This window comes from Rissa tridactyla, chromosome 2 (genome assembly GCF_028500815.1).
Source record: "Rissa tridactyla isolate bRisTri1 chromosome 2, bRisTri1.patW.cur.20221130, whole genome shotgun sequence".
Lineage (NCBI taxonomy): Eukaryota > Metazoa > Chordata > Aves > Charadriiformes > Laridae > Rissa > Rissa tridactyla.
Genome location: NC_071467.1, coordinates 46122949 through 46142785, shown reverse-complemented (window position 1 = coordinate 46142785; position 19837 = coordinate 46122949). Strand labels below are relative to the sequence as shown.

The 19837-nt window shown below is 41.9% G+C and overlaps 1 protein-coding gene across 2 annotated transcripts in view; it reads left to right on the top strand.

Moving 5' to 3' along the window:
* The window catches only part of LOC128906259 (chloride channel protein C-like), a 140404-nt gene that overhangs the window by 23040 nt on the left and 97527 nt on the right, over positions 1-19837 (top strand). For both annotated transcript variants that reach the window (XM_054193279.1, XM_054193277.1), the window contains 3 exons: positions 2870-2970; positions 3461-3632; positions 5210-5381. In XM_054193279.1, coding sequence (XP_054049254.1) covers positions 2870-2970; positions 3461-3632; positions 5210-5381 — 445 coding nt within the window. The remainder of the gene's footprint in view (positions 1-2869; positions 2971-3460; positions 3633-5209; positions 5382-19837) is intronic.

Here is a 19837-nt window from a genome sequence, read left to right as displayed (position 1 = left end):
TTGTGTTAGTAAACCGGCAGGGAATATGTGGCTGAGTGGCTGGGGGTTTTATGGGTGATACAGTTGAAGAGGTCCTTGAATCTGATGCAGGTTTTGCAGCCCAAGTATCTTTCTTGAGAAATACCTATGAGGAATCCAGAGGAAGTAGAAAAAGAATTGCTCAGATTGAGTTTAAACGACAACTTGATGCCACAGCCATTGTAAATGATCACTACTAACTTGTAGTTTTACAAATTCCTCCTTCCGAGTGCAGCATCATATATATTGCATAATATGCACTGTAAATACTGAATAACCTGCCATTGGTGACTGGGCTCTGAACAGCTTATTTAAGTGTATAGAAAGCAAACATACTTTCCCATTCTTGTCACCAGTTCTAGACTGTCATTTGGTTTGCAATCCAGGTATTGCTTGCTATAATATGTTTTTACATGCTGTTTGTAAAAGCAAACTTTGTCACTTACTTAGTACCAGGACTCAGTGACTATGGCTGTTTGAATTGCTACAGAAAAAGCCTTTTTCCTCAGCCTGACATCCTTTTTTTTTTATTTTAAGGACTAAATGCTTGCAAAATGTTATTTTTCAAAACAAAGCTATTTTCGCTCTGAAGGAAAAACATCTGAAGCCATGATAATTTCATGGCTTTTTTTTTTTGTCTGTCTCTGAATCAAAAATAGTCAGGCTGATCCAACCTAGAGGCTAAATGGTCTCAGTGCCAATTTTTCATTTGGTGTGGCTACAAGTTACAAAGAGTACATCCTGTTGAAAATGGATAGATCTGAAGGGAATGAAGCATGAAATTTTCCTGGAGTTTGCAAGGCCATGTGTATGCTGAAGGTAGTGATGATGTCTCTAGTAAGCTTGTAATAAGGTACAAGACTAAATGTGGAAAAGAAGCTTGTTCAGTGTTCTCCTGTTCTTAGAAATTTAAAAAGGGAATTATGATTGCAGTTGTGAGACTTTAGTTAGGATCATTTAGATTTGGCTCATCTCAGCGTAATCCGAGATTCTTCGTCAGTGCTCCAGAGGCAGGTAAATATTAACCTTTGGAGATCCAAGAGGTTGGTAATAGGCACCCTTGCCACTTTAAGATACCCAATAAGAACTATATATATATAAAAAAAAAAAATTAAGATGCTTAATTTTGTCTTTAGCGCTGATCCAACTCGGTGAAGAGTATGTTTTTTTTCTTTTAAACCATGATAGTACAAGAGTTGCAGCTCCAGATGAGGCTGTATGTGGCTATGCCAGTCTGTCAGCGCTTCCTTCTGGCATAGCTTATCCTCACAAATTTATATTGGAACAAGCGCTTTCAGTAGCGTTTGGTAGCGCTTCCAGCAGGCCTCGATATTTCTGGGAGAAGGGGGAATAGGAGATCGTGGGGAGGCAGGAGAAGGAGGTGAGGAAGCGATGGGCTTCTTCCATTGGCAGGTCTCAGTACAGCATGTGTATCCCTGCAGCACGCGGTGTGGCAGCCCAGTCCTCCCGTTGGCACCCCGGAGAAATCTCTCTCTACTAAATGCACTGGTTTCAAGCGGAAAGAGTTAGTGGTACAAAACCCTGTGTGTAAACAAGTCCTACATCTCCATTCTCTGTGCTTTGTTCTTCTTGCTGAACCGTGTATTTTAATTGAAAAAAAACAACCAACTTTCTTCTGTTCTTTCTGTTATTTTGGCATTGCTGCAAGCTTCACATTACCTCTCAGATGTGCTGGTTTTTTTGTGTGCACTCCTTTGTTGCTAGTAAAGACATTTGTATAGAACTTGAAGCTTTGCTTTAAGTGGATTACAGAGTCATATGATTTCTAAAGCAGGATGCAGTAAATAAGTGTTTTATTTTTTTATTGACCATTATGAATTTGGAATATATTCTTGTTCGGGTAAATTAATATAAAAAGCAAATACAAGATTGGTAAGTATCTTGTGTTCCTTTGGTTGCCAATCTGGGGTCTGGAAGAAATTTTCTTGCGCTAGAAGTTGGCTGCATTTTAAGTTTTCCTTGTAGTTCTGAGTGGGGATCAGGTGGGTCAAATCCCATGGATCTCCTGTTCTTTGTTCCAGAAACAGAGTTCATATTGTTACTGTTTAGGTTGTGGTGATGTCCGAAACATGCTGGATGCTTTCCAAACTGGAAGAAGGAAGTCATACCTGCTTGGAGAGTGCAATTGCTCCAGATGACAGAAATTGTGAAAGTGTCCGGGAATAGCAGTGCTGTACAGAAAGGCTGGTTACGGTCAGCACGATAACCGGCAGTCTAAGTTGCAAGAGGTTGAAATAACCGTTGCCAGTATTTACCGAAGAAGAGCTTTTAAGAATGTGTTGGGCAAACATCCTTTAGGTGTGGTTTGGGAATAGACTGTGCTGCTGTGGAAGAGGGAACCTCTGAAGTCCTTCCATGGCCCTCTCCTGTGCAAAGCTTTCTAACTGCATCTGTCAGCTGGGGATGCTGTGCTTACCCACCGAAGTCTTCGTCAGGGATGATAAATTTTTGGTCTGCTAATCCTGTTTTATGGAGTTACACTGATAGGTGTGGACAAGGAGATCAAGGCCAGGCTGGGCATTTTGATCAGGTTTTTTTTTTTTTTTTTCCTGTTTTTAGGCAGTGTAATGTGATTCCTGTTTTTGGAAATTTTGGGTTTCAGCAGCAGGAGGTTTATGCAGGGGAATATGAGCACTAATAAACCAGATTTATTAGTTTAGTAGAATAATTAATAAACTGATCTAGTAAACTAGATTTATTAGTTAATAAAACAACTTAATTGGGAGATGTAAGGGAAAGTAGGCTTTTTGTGTAAAATTATATGTAATAGACACATTAAGTAAGTTATATTCATTCATTTAATACTTTTGTTTTGTTTTTAATATTTAAGCATAAATCAGTTCCAGAGGGAAATTTCAGAATATAGCTGTTCATCAAGCACATGGGTTGGTCCAGATGGAGTCAGATATTCTAATCAAACCTTTAATCAAGGTAAGGGGAGCTAAGTGGAACAAACTGGGAACAAACTGAATTTATGTAACTTGAGGTGATACCCAAGTATATTTACTCATAACGTAGATTTTCTTCAAAGTGATGTAGTGCTCCCTTCTGAGGGATATATCAGAACTGAATTCCATATTTGAGCCAAATGTGTTGGTAAGTTCCTGAGTTATCACCGCTGAAAGGAATGGGGGAAGAGCCCTGCCGAAGTATTACGGTTGCCTTTCTGTGGCTTAAATGGCTGCAGTTTCTCCTTGTTTAGATCAAGATTAAGATCACGCAGACCAGACTGGAAAGAACGAATGTTCCTTGTTTTCCTGAAAGTGCCCCAGATGCTGAAGCTGTCATGTAAACTCCAACTAACTGATCTATGTACTTTGCTAATTCTTTATCAGGTTTAGGCAAATGAGAACCACTACATGCTATATTTTTACCCTTTTAATGTTTTGTATCTCCCCACATCTCTTCCTCTGTGTTGCAGCTGCTGCGCTTCTAGTTGAAAATGGGAAGCAAGGGATCGCATATCTTTTCAAACGTGGGACTCATGAAGAATTTGGATACGCATCGCTCTGCACTGCTTTGGCATTTTATTTCATCCTCAGCTGTTGGACGGCGGGTTCTGCTGTTGCCAGTGGCCTGGTTATTCCTATGCTGTAAGTGTCACCCCTCTTGGTTTGAGGTTCCTATACAAAAGGCCTGTGTTGAGCAGCAACAATCTGAATTGTAAGCTGAAATCTTGGCAATAGCAAAGCTGTAATTGCTTGGAGGAGGTTATATAGGTGGAACAGGATGGTTTGCTTGGAAAGAGATGCTAAAATTGTGGAAAAGAATGAAGAAAAATCATCTGAGAATAGCTGTGGAAGGACCATAGCCAAAACCGTGTACTTTCCAAGTGTAGATCATTTGAATCCTTTGGGGACCCAGAGGGAGTCTCGGCTGCTGGCTCCATCTCTGTAACTGTAGAAATATGGATTCGGATCCAGACTTTTCATCTGTTTCTTATGCACATAATAGCCTGAATCTTAATCTTGGACATCAACACCCTAGACTTCGGAGAAAACGGCAGTTAGGTCTTTTGTTGTACTTTTTAGAAAGCTGTGGTAGACTAGAGCAAAGAGGTTTAATGTTCAGCAGGCAAGGAGTCATGGCTGGAGAGTGGGTATCCAGCATAATGCAATTCTAATACCGAAAAAGTTCTAAAAAGAAATAGTTGTATGTACAGCCTTCTGCCTTTGCCCCACCCCTGAGTATTCACCTCTTAAAATCCCCAAACTGTTGTCTAAATCAACTTTTAGTATGCAGTGTTTGCTGAAACATGGCACGCTTGGCTGAAGAGATATTGATAGTGAAGTCTATCAGCCAGCTCCCATGTTTCTGACCCAATACCATAATTTTTGTAATCATTCTAGAACTACTAGAACTGCATCCATCAATAAAATGAATCGATTGCATGAATAAATGGGAAAAAGTTGTGTAATGGTGCAAGATGATGCTTCCCAAATCAGATAATATATATCATATATGGCTATAGTATAAATAATAATAATTCACCATTTCTGGAAGGTGAATGTCTGTACAAATCCAGTTCATTGGCTGACACTTGGACCTATATGTTTTATTCCTTGCATATGAAATGAAATCCAATGTCTCATTCCAGCAATTATATGCCCAAGCATGCTGAATTTTGGTTTTACTCTTCAGTGTAGCATAAGGTTGGTTTGGGGACTCCAAGGTTCTTTTCACAGCTTCATTCCTGGTTAGCTTTGGGCAGGTCATTAATACCTGTTACTCCATTTTGCCTATTTGTTATATGGCTGTAATATTTTACTTGCCAGGTTTATGGGGCACAGGTAGACTTAATTCTAAGAAATTATATAAGGCTGGGTCTCTAGAAGTGTGGGCTTTTTATCTGAAATGTCGCCGTGTGTATGTCTGTGACCCGTACTTTTGACTGTATTCCTGTAAGGTTCATTCTCATTTGGCTTTCAAGAACATTAAAATAGACATGCCGATAGTCTTTTTTCTTCAAAGTATGGTCAATCTGGCAGGTTTGTGCTAGTGATTGGCACTAAATAAATGCTCATCCTAAGGAAGGATGCTATAGCTTTCCTTGGGAAAGGAGCTGCTATAAAAGTTGACAAAATTAGTCTGGGATCAGCAGAATATTAGAAGGATTTTGAGAAAACGCTATCATTGGCAAGAGGAGTGCTCTTTTTCTTCTTGCATACAGGTACACAGGAGCTTTGTACGGCAGGATAGTCGGTTTGATCCTTGTTTCCATTTTTGGTGTTCAAACTAATGAATACGGAGCATGGATTGATCCAGGTCTCTTTGCTGCGATTGGAGCTGCCTCCTTTTTCAGTGGTGTGTCAAGGCTAACCATCTCCCTCACTGTGATAATGGTAAGTATGTTAAGTGTTCAGTTATTTGTGTGGCCAAAGTTGAGTTGAGCTTTTGCTGCTGCAGCTAAATGAACCACAGGTGGGGTCCCACAGAGAAATAAATTATTGTCCTGTCTATCTAGCTTGCCTGTAGAATTCTTCTTTTTCTGGGACCTTTTATTTGTGAAATGTAAGTTTGGAAATAGCACCTTGAGAAATCTATCTGTTTTCCTATTTTTTTAATTTTTGGGGGTTACAGGTACAATAATGGCATCCAGTGGTTTACAAACAAGAAAACAGAATATGCTATGTTTTGTTTCTTCTGGATTACAAAAAAATAGTAGATCATGCTGCTTGGCTTGTGAATTGACTTCTGAGGGCCTTGTACAATGCACCTTTTTATGTTAGGGCTGAATATGGCCTTCTGGATGGAGTAAGTGAAGGATTTGCAGTAGTGTAGGCAAGTGATGCAATGGGAAGCCTCCCAGGTCTCTCTGGTAAATTTCTGCCTTATAGTTTTCAAAATTTTGAGATTCCCTTGGAACACGTTTCATATTTCTGTTTCCTGCCCCCGTCCTTTTATAGCAGAACATTTTCAGTCTGCGCTACAACACTTTCCAGGCAAACCTCTGAAAGCTAAAGGATTTACAGATAATAGTCTTAAAATTCGAGAAGATGTTCTTTGCTCTCCCCGGTTGCAACACCTGGGGACGGTGAATGAAATTGAGCTTAGTCAACAGAGAAGTGACGTTGAGGTCACAAGGGGGAAGCTTTCACCCTTCGATGGCAGGACGTTCAAACCCTATGAGTGTGTGGAAATTTCACCCATGACTAAACCCAGTCTTGGCTGCCCAGCTGGCTTTGCCCAAAAGGCTCTCATTAAAATCTTTGCAGACGTAAGAATTCACCCGGGGTGACCAAGCCAGGATTTTCCCTCCTAGTACGCTGTTGCGCAGTGCTTGATAAAGTAGCTGTTTATCGGCACTTGCTCCAAATTGGGTTCATTTTAGTCATAGGTTGTGTAAATTGTGTAGGAAGCATTTTTTTTTTTATGTTTTAGCTTGAAAGGTGTTGTATGTGCATAAAAATTCCCTATTGTGAAATAATAATTAGATTGATTATGGGAACACTCCTCCTTCAGTGTCCTCTTGGCACTTTAGCGCTTCCTTATCCATTAAGTACAAATGAACTCTGGTGTTTTTGCTTCTATTATTGCTGTTATGCATCTTTTGGAAGTTACTTTACGATTTGTTGGCCAGCCTCTAAGTCTGTAAGACTTGAAGGGGAGAAAGTTGGTGCCTGAACGCTGGGTGTAAATTTTTTGAGAGCCTCAATTACCACTAAATGTAATGTCTTTTCCAAAGTAGGCCTGAATTTTCTTGCAATGGCTCAATACATCTTAATTTAAGTATCGTTTGTAAACCATTACTTTATGGTGTTGCTGCAGATATAATTCCTTAGTGGCAAAAGCAGTTGATTGACATCTTCCTTAGCTTTGTGCTCATGAGGCTGTGCTTCATTGCAGGGAAGTGAGAGGTGATTATGTGCCAGAACACTTGCTGGTCTTGGATGACAGAACTGGATTTCATTCGGCTCTCGTAGAGAGAAAAAGCCTACAGTTCATTTGCTTCAATTTCTCCCTGCCTTCCCCATTACCTGCACTTGTTCTTTTTTTTTTTTTTTTTTCCCAAATGCCTCCATGAGCGTGCATGTATGGCACATGCAAAACAATAGCTGGAAACTGTTAAGAGAACTGTAGGAAACTCAGTTGGAAAGGCACTAGAAAAATGATGAGGATTGCATTGCAATGTGTTCTGAATTCCCCTAGGTGTCATGTTATAACTCTTCTGCACCTCTCTCTGCAGAGGCAGATTGTGTTTCAATTCATGTTCATCCAAGATAAATAGCAGCATTGCTTGAGGAAATATTAATTTTTGAGGAGAAAAAAGGTCTTGGACATGACAATGCAAAAACATAATTAAAAGGTTGTGCCCTCAAACCATAAAATGCACATATTTTTCCTATATTGTCTGATGGGTTCAAAAAGAATTGAGAATGTTTGCTTTGGCTTTTCACGCAGCCTTCCATTTGGAAACAGTTATGAATGTGGGACTTGTAGCGAACAGGTTTGTAAGATGCTTTTCTTTTTCCTTTCTCAAGGCAGACCCCACAGGCATCTGCCCACCTCTTCTTTCTTGGCTGCCTCTTTCTACCCCCCATGCTGACACTTGACCCTCATCCTCAGCTCTTTGCGGCAGACGGTACATGTGGCGACATTTTCCTTGGCAAGTACAAGGACCAGCCTTATGACTTGCCTTCCCACAGCCTTCTGTCTCCCACGTCCTTTTAAGTGTCACGTCTCCTGAGCTTGCTGGCCTCGGGGAGCTCTAGATGCGGGAAGAGGAATAGCATCTTCCTACAGCGTGCTTTGTCTCTGGGTCATTCTGTATTTTTATCATTCCTTTTGTATTTTTACCTCTCAATAACACTGCCTTGAAAGGTTAAAGAGGAAAGGTGGCACTGGGCTAGCCTAGGATTAGTGTTCTTGTCCAGAACTGGTGACGCCCCTGTGTGCAAGCTGAGAGAAGCTTGATTTACACTGATTTGGATCCTTTGTCTCCTGAGTTCTTTCTTACACAAGATGGAGAATAGCCCTGACTCTCTCCCCTTTCTTGCCTGTTCTGTTCAAACAGAATTAAAGCAGTATATCAGTTTATCGGCCTAATTTATTTCTCCAAGAAATGTCTTCTGATGGATATGGGGAACGCAATTAATTCTGAAGAGGTTCAGACTAAAAACCCTCCTCTGAGTGTGAAACACCGAAACACTATCAGGCTTCTGACAGATGTAGACTAAAGGAGAAAATAGAGGATTCCTTAGGATTTGGAAGGGGAAATGCAATGTTGTTATATAAACCAAAGGGAAATCTCTCCAGGGGATTAAATCGCCTAAGGCCTATCCTTGAGTCTTGCTAATAGCAGTTGTGGCTGCTGTGAATGAGTGGTGTGTGCAAATGGGCATGGTGTTGGTACTGAGTGAAATAAAACGACCATCTCATGGGGGTTCAGAGCATTATGAAAATTTGCTTGTTGATGTCTGTCTGAGTCTGCAATACCGCAGAAATAACACGCTGTATGCACAATCGTCTGGTTCATAAGACAGCGTTGAAGGCTCAGAGATGAGGTTGGTTTGTGCTTTCTGCTCTCTGGTGCCTACACCAAGACAGGCACACTGGTAGAGCACTGGTTATAACAAACTACACTGCTGTAAGTCACCACTGTCCTATAGTTAGGAAATTTGGTATATTTGTTATACACATTCCATTAAGAAATGAAAATAAACATTTATTTTTTGCATCATTTGGATTCCTCCGTTGTAATGTATACTTCTGACATGCTTCACAGCAGCGTTACAGGTTGTCTTGAGTAAGCGCAATAAAATAACTGTGTCAGCAGGTAGCAGCAATTAAACTCTAATCTCTCCCCTCTCTCTGTATTTCTTCAGTACTTTTAATTTAGGCAAAATGTGCCTACCTCAAATTATAGGCAGGATGTATTGTTGCAAATTCTGTGGCTACCCTTTTCACTTCCTCTTAAAGAGCGACCTCTGAGAAGCTTAAGTCCTTTCACAAGAAATTTTAGTAGAACATCAGCCGTGGGCAATTACCATAGATGACAGACACATCTTGTTTTACAGACGTGATGTGAGACTACAGCATAGCCCACCATTCAGTTCAACTGACTAGAGGGAAGTTATAAGATGAGCAGAATGGTGATATAAGATGTTAGAAAAATAAGCACAAGACTTCTAAAATACATGTGAAATCTGCCCGGTATCCAGTGCAACTTTTTCACAGGAGAGCGGTGTTGCACAGTCGTCATAGGATGCAAAATGCTGCATCCACAACTTCTCTGCGCAGCCTGTTCCAGTGCCTCGCAGTACACCCTCGCAGTAAAGAATTTCTTCCTAATGTCTGGTCTAAATCTCCCCTCTTTCAGTTTAAAACCGCTACCCCTCGTGAACAACATTTCCTCATTTTTTCAGGTCCTGCCTGCCTGCTGCTCCCTGTTACCCGTCGCTGTTTTGGCTGCTAGCAGGGCAAGGTCTCCCGGAGAAGGGAGGGAGGATGGCTCTGGTGCTGCATGTGCCCTTTGTCGTGCAAAACAGGAGCGTCTGCTTGCCTCGGGCAGCCTCCACCTCCATTTGGGTGGGGGGCTGTTTCTGCCACCTGGACCTCCTGCTTTTTCCTCTTCCCTTCTGCTCCTTGAGCTGGAAAGGGCTTGTATCAGGAACAGCGTGGCCAGCAGGAGCAGGGAAGTGATGGTGCCTCTGTACTCGGCACTGGTGAGGTCTCACCTCGAGTACTGTGTTCAGTTCTGGGCCCCTCTGTACAAGAGGGACATAGAAGTGCTGAAGCGTGTCCAGAGGAGAGCTACCAGGCTGGTGAGGGGTCTGGAGACCAGGTCACATGAGGAGAGGCTGAGGGAGCTGGGCGTGTTTAGCTTGGAGAAGAGGAGGCTGAGGGGAGACCTCATTGCCCTCTACAACTACCTGAAAGGAGGTTGGAGAGAGGTGGGTGTTGGCCTCTTCTCCCAGGTGAATAATGACAGGACCAGAGGAAATGGTCTGAAGCTGCGGCAGGGGAGGTTTAGATTGGATATTAGGAAGAATTACTTTACTGAAAGAGTGGTCAGGCACTGGAACAGCCTGCCCAGGGAGGTGGTTGAGTCACCATCCCTAGAGGTGTTTAAGAAACGTCTAGATGTGGCACTTCAGGGCATGCTCTAGTGGCAGAGATTGTAGGGGTGTGTATTTTCTGGTTTTTTTTGTGTGTGTGTATGGTTGGACTTGATGATCTCAAAGGTCCTTTCCGACCATGAAGATTCTGTGATTCTACGACAGGTGCTCATGGCATGAAATGGTTGTCTTGTTTTGCCATTCTCTGGGGTTTGTCCCCTTCTGGTTTGCGAATGCCCAGGGCTGTTGTGTAGGCAACAAGGAGAGCCTGTGAAGGAGCTGGATGTTACTTAAGGAGGTGCTCCTGAAGAGCTGACAGGATTCAGAGGTGCAAAGGGTCTTCAGTGCAAACTGTGCCTTATGTGAGACTTGTTTGTGTACTTGCAGTTTTCTAGGATCTTGCATTAGTAAGAGGAGGGGACAATAGAAACACCCTTTAAACAGTGGACTTTAAACCTGTCCTGGTTTGAGGTAAAACAGAACCAATTTTCTGATTTTAATTTTACTTTTTAGCTGGGCTTCTTCCAGCTGACTAAAGTCTGAAATTAACAGCATATTGTTCAGAAACTGTTCACTCTCAGAGTGATAAGACCTGATTATACCAAGGAACGGTATGCGCAGAGGCTCTTGCTTATACTTATTGCTATAACAACCAAGGTCAGCTAACTTCGCTGTTTGCCCCGTTGGAGGGTCAGAAGTGGAGAAGCGCAGACGGGTCCCACCTGCAGGGAATAGCGGACGGGACAGGTGACCCAAAACTGACCAACAGGGTATTCCATCCCATCTGCATCACGCTCAGTATAAAAGCTAAGGGATCAAAGGGGCAAGGTGGCTCTAGCTCGCTTTTTCTTCAATGGTCGATGTCTGAGGAGGACCCTGTCTGTTCGTCTGCCTTTGATCCCGACCTGAGCGCTCCTGACTCTAGTTCCAGAATTCAGCTCCTGTCCGTCTCCGGCTCCAGTCTGGGACTTTCCCTGTGTCTGCTGGTGATGCGATTGTCATCCTGGGAGCTGGATACAGTTTTGTATATATTGTATACTTTTTAAAAAATTTATTTTATTTTATTATTATTTCTTAATTATTATTATTTTCATTAAAGTAGTTTAGTTCTTTTTCTAAACTCGTAAATCTCCTTATCTCTTCTCTCTGAGGAGAGAGGCGGGGAAGGGCCAGCTGTCATTCTGATTGGCCAATCCGGCCAAAACCACGACAAAACCACCCTTAACTCCCAACTACAGTGCGGGTGCTTTTCTGTAATGCACAGTTCCCACCTAGTTTGTCTTACTTCTTCTTGGCAAATTATTAAATGCACAAAATGAGCACTGGCACAAAGCTGGGTGTGCATGCAGGTGCCCTTGTGTTCTTCCCAAACAGAGGAGCAGGCGACCCCGAAGTGACTGGGCTCAGGAGCTGTGTCACTGTTGTGCTGTGGGGTGGGCTTCAGAAAATGGAGGCTCTTGGATTTCGGTCCATGACAGCTCTTCAGGGCAAGTCCTACAGCATGAATAACTACAGGAAGCAGGATATTTTGCAAGATGTCAAATTTAATCAGTCCTTCTGGTCTTAAAAGAAACCAGTCTTGTTTCCAACACATAAAATGTGGTGTAACATCTGACTAGTTGAAGAGAAAGGGGTTCCTTTCCAAACTTGTAATGCCATCCAAAGTGCAGTCCTGTCCTTGATAAGGATCATAGGTGTGAAAACTCCTCTGAGTGCTGAGTATGCTTTTGGTGTACCAGCAAGCAGAACAGGCTGATTGAAATACACGAATTTCTTGTTCACGTGAAAAGTCTTATTGTCAATGTGATTTTTATGGTCAAATACAGCAAAATGTTCTTCAGTGCCTAGCTTTGTGGTGGGAGTGACTATAAATATTGAAGTTTGCAATGACTTGTTTTTTCAGCATCACCTCGGTTAGAATGATTTCAAAAAATTCCCTTCTACTCTGTTTTTGACTGAAAATGAGGCCTGCAGATTTTTTATTTTTTTTTTTTTAAAAATCTGGGACACTTCATCAAAAAGTTGAACATCTGAAAAACAGAAATAAAGAAAAAATCTTTAAAATGTCTTGCTATAAGCTTTGTTGTTTCATGCCAGCATTTTCCTGCAAGGAATGAAATATTTCCCATGAAACACCAGACACTTTCTTGGTGTTTTCGAGGAAGGAGGGGGCAATGCATGGTGCATTGTGGGAGATGTAGTTTAATCTGAGAGGCCAAGTCAAATCCAAATTTAAAATTCTCAAGAGACGCCACAAGAACCTTCCAAATGAAAGCTTTTTGGGTTGTAACCTAAAAAATACTGCTCTATAGGGATGATAAACAATTTGTCAAGTCACTGGAACGTTCCATAAAAAAATGTATGCTTGTAGGGAAAAATGAAAGAAAATCCTTTGCCTTTCTGGATGGTAGCCTTGTGAACCCAGCCCAAGAAAGTCAGAACAAGTCCCCTCTGGTTCATTCATTCATTGTCTGTAGAGAAGAACTGCAACTATGGGACGGTTGGTTAGTCTGTAGGTAATTCACAAATTAGAAGAGAATCTAGCTTTATCTTTAATATATCTTTCAGCTTTGGCACCAGCTTTTTGTCAGTAAAATAAACAGACATGACTGAATTGTACATGGGTTCAATTGGCATTGAACTTTTAGAAAGTTCAGTTGTGCATCTGAAATACTGAAATTGAGACTGCATCTGTGTTTTAAATACACACATTGGAAATTAAGTTGTAATATGAGAAGATAACATTATTATATAGTCATTTTTCTGGCTCTAGCTTTCAGTAGCTTTAAAGGTATTTTATAAATAAAGTGATCTAGTGTATTACAACATACAATTGTACATTTGGGACATGTAAGACAAACCTTAATGAAAGTTAATGAGAATTTAATGTGCAGAAGTTATTTTTAATTCACAGTATCTTATCTGTTTTTAATTTTTTTCAAATTACAAAATGCAATTGGGCTGTCTTATGTACTAATTCTTTGCCAACTTTAATTTGTTTCCAAATTAAAGACATTTTTCAGTTACACTGTCACGAAAAGCATCTGAAACCATTAAGTTTTGTTGTATTTTTAACTTTAAAACCTTCAGAATGTTGCCAATAGTGTTTTTTCCAAATTTTGAGAAAATGATTTATCTCTGGGACAAAAGCTACCACAATAATCCTATGTCTTTTTTTTTTTTTTTTCTCCCCAGCCTGAGAGGTTTATTATCATCTTGAATTAAAAACCCCATGTAACCGGGTGCTCTAATAAGTGGGGGCTCAGGGCCAGAAGTCCCTGTTTGATTATTGGACCCAGCTGAACCAGGAGCAAGTGGTTGCACAGCCCGGCAGCTGCTGGGCTGAACACGGTCTGTCGGTGGGAAGGAGGGTCCTACTGTAGGTCCTCAGAGAGGCAAATCCCTAAGGAAGAGCATGGCCTCCCCTCTGTTCAAGATGGGCAGGACAACGCATTTTGTTGTTGAAGTTTCAGTGTTTTCCCCAGGTTTTTTTTTTTGGAAGAGGAATAAGACTGGGTCCAGGACATGCACGCAGTGGTGGTGGCGAATGCTGGTGAAAGTTGGGCTGCTGTTGTGAGCAAGACTGAATGGAGGCAGGCACTGAGGAGAAGCTGTGAAAAGCATCTGGAAAAGTAGAAGCATTGCAGAAAAGAGGAGCATAAATGGTAGCCAGTGGGACTTGTCCAAATGACTGTCCAAATGACAGCTCTTCTCTCATTTTGAAATATGAAAGAGTGATGGTGGAAAAACTCTTGAGTGCCTGATGGCTGTGTCTCAGGCAAGCTTGCAGAGCCAGACCTGAACTGACTTCTTGCATCTCTAAAAGAAAACAACCTATCCCAAATTGGCAGTGGCCCCCCAGGTTGTCCACTGGTGAGTTATGCAGCAGCAGGTGGCTTCTGCAGTTGCTGGTGCAACTTGTGAACCAGCAGTGCCTGGCTTTAGGAAGGATGAAGTTGCACAGCTGTGGAGATGGTGGGAGTTGGACTTAGCTGGTACTTCAGATTATATAGCATGAAGACTGACCTCCGGTTACTCTGGTTAAACTGCTCCCATCTCACACTCTTCCTCAGCCTGAGCCTTGTTCAAAGGAAAGAGAATTTATTTGGAAGGCTCGAGTCATACTTTTTTTGCTTTCTCCTCCTTGTTTAACAGAGTGTATGCAATACTTGGGAGGGAACAGACAAAGGCAAGGGAAAGCATTGACTGTAAAAAATGAATACATCCTCACGGCGCACTTTGGCAGCACAGACCTTGGGAGATCCCTGATCGTGCCTTCCTCTGGCTTGCTTAAGATGGAAGGGCGTGAAAGGGACATTGGGCTCCTGGGGCAAACATAGCCCAGTGCTCTGGAGAGAAAATGATATAAGGAGCACACAGCTGTCGGAACAGCCATTCCCATGTGAGAAAGTAATAGAGGCTCATGACAGGTCATGTCAGCATCTGTCATGCTACATTGGTATAGGCGAGAGAAGATTTTGACCCTTGCGTTAGAATGAGTACGCAGGTATGTGCTCTGGATCAGGGAGCATTTTTTGCACTGCTGTTTTATAAGGCGTGTAGTATGGGGTCCTTACTTAGAAGGGCAGGAAGGCGTACATGGCCACTCAACAGTCAGGTTCAAATTATTCTCTCCTTAGATGCTTAAAAATAGTTCAGAACAGTTTCTCAAGCAGGGTTATTCAGTACTGAGTTTAGCTTTGGTCAGGATTCTTCGCACAGCCACAGTCTTCATTCTAACTCCCCAGGAGAGAATGCCACGTGGTTGATTTTCCACCTGATTTTGGTGGGGAAAGGAAAATCTTATGCAGAAGCTGGGACAAACGTGTAGTATTGAAGATTTTTTCACACCATGTTTCCTTCAAAGCAGGCAGGGGAAGTGCTTAATTATTTGGAAACTCATCTGGCAGGTTCTTCCCAGTGCTAGGCTGTTTAATGCATCAGCCCGTCATACTTAAATACTTTAGGGCTCACTTAACGTTTTTGATTACACCTGAGATGGTTCACAGAAGTTGTTTTGACAGGGCCTAATTTTCTGTTACTAAGCTGCCTGATTTTTTTTTCTAATGAAGAGTTTAAACCCTAGTCAAAACAATTTTTCAGAATCTCCAAGCCTACAGTTATTCCTAACAGGCTAAGTGTTTGCTCTACTTACACTGCCTGTCAGGAGGAGCCCGGTGTGTTTGAATGGTGTATTTAAAGTTATTTCAGATTGCAAGCGATGTCACCTTTTTACAAAGAAGGGGAGATGCAGAGTAGCATTGTACCGATCCTATTCTTATTCAAATTAACCCCAAAATAATTGGAGTAACAACGCATGATCAGCAAACTGTTAAATACATTAAGTCCTACTATTTTCTGTTGAATTTGCCCCAACTAGGGGAAGAGCACTGTGTGTTTTTTGGCAGTAGTTTGTCTGGAAAATGAAACAAGTGAAACTGTACTCTCAGGGAGAAGGATGGGGAATGGTTTCAGGTCCTTAGATTTCGTAATGCACTTCTTTAAGAAACTGGAGGTTCAGGGAGTGAATACCTACGCTCGTTTTGAGAAAACAAGCTTTTGTAAGTTTTCTATTCTGATATTTAAGGTCTAATCTCCTACTGAAGTTAAAGCTGAAATGAAGTCTGAAGCCCGTGGTGTAGAGCTTTTATCAAATAGCCTCGGTAAATCCACTGTCCAGTCTGCAGCTGTCTGTAGGCATGGGGCTCTCTCTTCTCCAGCCTTGTCTAGACCTCAGGAGCTGGGGCCATGAGAATCGTGGCATTCTGGAGATGTTGGTTTTAGCGCTGCTTGATTATGACACAGATTCATTGCAGTTGTCTATCTTATTTCAAAAAATCCTCATGAATCACGACTTAAAGAATTCTGCGATACCGTGGGTTAAAAAAGTACAAGGTTGCTTAGCTGGGTTGTTATACAGTGCAGTGCTTGTTTTGAAAAGATTTAATACGTGAGTCTGCTGAATGTTTAGGCATATTCAGCAACAGACATACACAATGCTGCTATTTTTATTAATAGAAGGTTCACTTGACACAACACGCACCAGTGTTACCTTCCTGAGACACAGATTTAGGCGGCTTTGAAACCTCCTTTCAGGGTTTGGTGTCTGCTATGTATGTAAGATAAAGAGCCAGATTACAAAAAAATCACTGATAGATATCTTTCCAGGGGATCTTGGCAAGAGTTGCTGCTATCGCCTATACTGTTTCCGATATCACTTGCATCCATTGCCACAACCTGTCAAAACAGATGTATTTATAGGCCTTGAGGGACTGAAACAAGAAATCAAACATTTGCATAGCATCTTCCATCCAAGTTCCCAAGGACCGAGGCTTGAAGGATTTTGATATGTTTCCAGGGATTACTTAGCTGTGCTGGGTATTTCTATGTTCTCTTTAGCAATCTCCTGCTGCTGTACTAGATCTTAGAATTAGAAAAAATTGTTCTCTCTTTTAACAAGGAAATCATCGACAAAATGCTGGTTGGCTTCAGAAAAGCTCACAGAAATATTTAAATCCCCATCAGAGAAAACTGGGACGAGATCTCACGGAACATTATGAATTAAGGTAAATTAAGAAGTGGTGCACGAGTGTGATTAATTAGAACTACTTTGCTTAAAGAGAAAAAGTACGCGCCCTGTGCTAAGGTATTTTTTCGTGCTCTGTCTTGGCATTAATTAAGCTCTAGGGTGCTAGAGGCTGCCTGCTCCTCATAATGGCCTGGAACAGTTAATGGGGTTGAGCTCTGGAAGAGGAAGAATCCCACTAATTGTGCAACCCTCCTGGCACTGGGGTTTGGCAGGACGTCCTCACAGTGAACCTACGCTGGGTGTGCCGCCCTTTGTAGAGCACGATGCACAGCTTCATGTGCCTCAGGCTGCAAGAAATAATCATTTTCAGCAGTGTGAGGGGAACTTGAATGCATAACTTTTTGGGCCTAGCGTGACAATCGTGTCTTTTTAGGAGATTTATGTTTACTGTATTGCAGCATCCCACTTTTCCAAAAATTTCCAGCAATGGTGGTGGTGAGTGATAAGGAGATACAGTAAAGTGAGTTGAGTTAATGGATGTAGTCCTAGGACTATACATGATTTCTTTAAAGGTGAAGTGCACAGGAAAGGAATATTTTTCACTCAGTTTTAAAGAGTGAGATTCATGGAAGTTCAGGGAGGGAGTATTGAGCTGGATCGATACGTGAAAAAGGTGCCTCTTTTGGCATAATCCCAGATGAAAATAGTGGACCATGATAACAGCATTTCAAGTCATGGTTTGTCATGACGTTATTAAGTGGGAAGTAAAGTGACTCAAGTGTTCAACACACAGGTTGCTAAGGGCCAGCAGATCATAATCCAGAGATTAAAGAAATTGAAATGCAGATCTGCATTGTTATGAAACGGCTGTGACAATGTAAATAACTTAATCCTGGGAGATGTTTTTCCATAAACTCCTGTTCTCAAGAAAGCTGCATGAACAGCTCTTTTACTGCTGTGAATTGGGAATTGTTCTCTCCTTCCCTTCTTTACGTCAAGCGATCAGCTTGCAACCTTGTTGGCATTTGCTCCAAGAGAAAAATGATCAAAAGTTTTCCTCTGGCTACAAGCCCTCCACCCTTTGAAAGTGTTCTGTTGATCATGAACAATTTTTTCTTGGTGTCTTTAATCAACAGTAGCAAAAATTTCAAATGAGAGAAGTTCTGGTTGTGTGTGAGAGAAACAAAAGGTGCTTTCCTGGGGGACTGTGTACTCTTCCACAAAATCTGGTGGCATGGAGACCAGGAAACTGTGGCCAGAGCTGGTGTTTTGTGCCAGCTGCAGCCTCAACTCCAAAACTACTGGGTTTGGATGGTAGTACCAAGACTTCATGTCCCTTCCCATCTACTCCCTCTTTAAACTCGCTCTCAGACATATTGCCTTGTGCCTTTGTCCGGTAGCTTCTTGTTTTTTCCCCCAAATGTTTTCCAAATTCCAGCCTTTCAGTTAAGTGAAGAATGACAAAAATATTTTCTTTTGGAGAGTTTTCTTCTAGCAAGGATGATGGTCTGTGTATTGTGGGAGGGAAGGAGATTTTGTCTTTTGTTTGTTCAGTCTGACAGGCTGCTCTTCTATTTGAACAAATCTTGAAAAATGAATTTGACTACAAAATACATCTTTTTTACTTCTTTTTTTTTTTTTTTTTTTTGATAGGCCCTCTCTTCTGCATTTGTCATTGTAGGCTGCAAGTAGCAAGGGAGCTCTCTTGCCAAGTGTTTTTTCAGTAGAAGAAAGACAATTGATTTGTACTGTGTAGCTGGCTGACCATCTTTTCTTTTACATTATTGGAAATATCCAGGGTTCAGGGACTATTCACTGTATCAGCAGCCTTGCATCTAATGAGCTTGTTTGGACCCTGTTCTGTGAGCTGGGGTAAAACCTTTGAAACATGTTAACCACAATTTGATTGAAAAGTAGGGGGAGGGTTTTTAACAGTGAGCTTTAAGTAAACTGCATCTTTTTGAATTTCCTGGGCAGCTGCCTTTCTCCCTTTGATGTACCGTGCCTGGTGATGCTGTTAATGAAATGCATAATTATGTGTTATATAATAAAACAGAGCTAACATGAAGGTGCCTAATAGATTATAATGATGTGGGGGCCTGAGAAACTCAGGACCATGGGGGTTGTTGAAAAGTGCCTCCAGTGACAAAGATGATATTTAAAGAGGTTTGAATAACTGTGCTAATAAATTAATTGTGGGCTGTGTTGTGTATGTGTGTAAACGACATTTTTCAAGATTTTGTATATAGAGAGAATATTGAAAAAAAAAATAGGTGCAATTTACTAGGCTGCTGATGTATGAAGTGTCAGCACCGAGTGCTTCCAGCGCCTATTAACGCTGCTGGCTTTACATAGACGGGTGCCCTAGGCAAAGACATTTTTTGGCACAGCCTGCTGCACCCGTAGGATCAAAAGGAAGAAAAGAAAAAAAAAAAAAAAGTCTGGCAATGTGCACAGAGGGTAAATTGCATCCTAAAGAGCAGCCCCTAAAATGCACGCTTGGAATGAATATCAAGAAATGAAACATCACGTTTAATGGCTGAAGAGTTATAGGTGCTTGGTGGCTGCCCCCAACTTCCCCCCTTCCTTTCTCTGCCTGTGTCACCTTTATTTTATCTCTTCCTCTTTAACACTCTGTATAATTTGTTCCTTTCTTAGATTCCTTGGGAACTGGTTTGAACAGATAGGTATTTTTAAAGGAGAGGCTGCGTGACCTTCCAGCCCTGGGCTCCTTAATGGTGCTGGGCTGTGGCTGGGCTTGCTTGGCTGCTGTTCTGGGCTTACAAGAGCCTGTCTCCGGGGAGAATTAGTATGCGGGGAGCTCCAGCGTGAATTTACAGCCTGCTGGTTACTTGGCACTAATTCCCTGGGTGGATGCTTCTAGTACCTACTGCAAGGGCTTGTGTGCAGGTTAGCGTTAAGAGTGCTTTTGCATGGGTTAGGTGGGCTCCTCTTTGGAGGTGTAGCGTGTTGTTTTTCACTTCCCAAGCACCGAGGGTACCCGCTGGGGCAGTTGGTGTGGAGTAGCTAATACTCAGTAAATTCACACCCAAGCTCACCCAGACCTAACTTCCTCATGCAGCCGCGTGCCGAGGCTCTGCACTTTGTCTCTCTCGGCAGGGAGCAGATGGCCCTTATCTAAAGAGGGAATAAAGCCTTATGAAGAGCACATATATATATGTGTGTGTGTGTGTAGGTTTGTGTGGGTCCA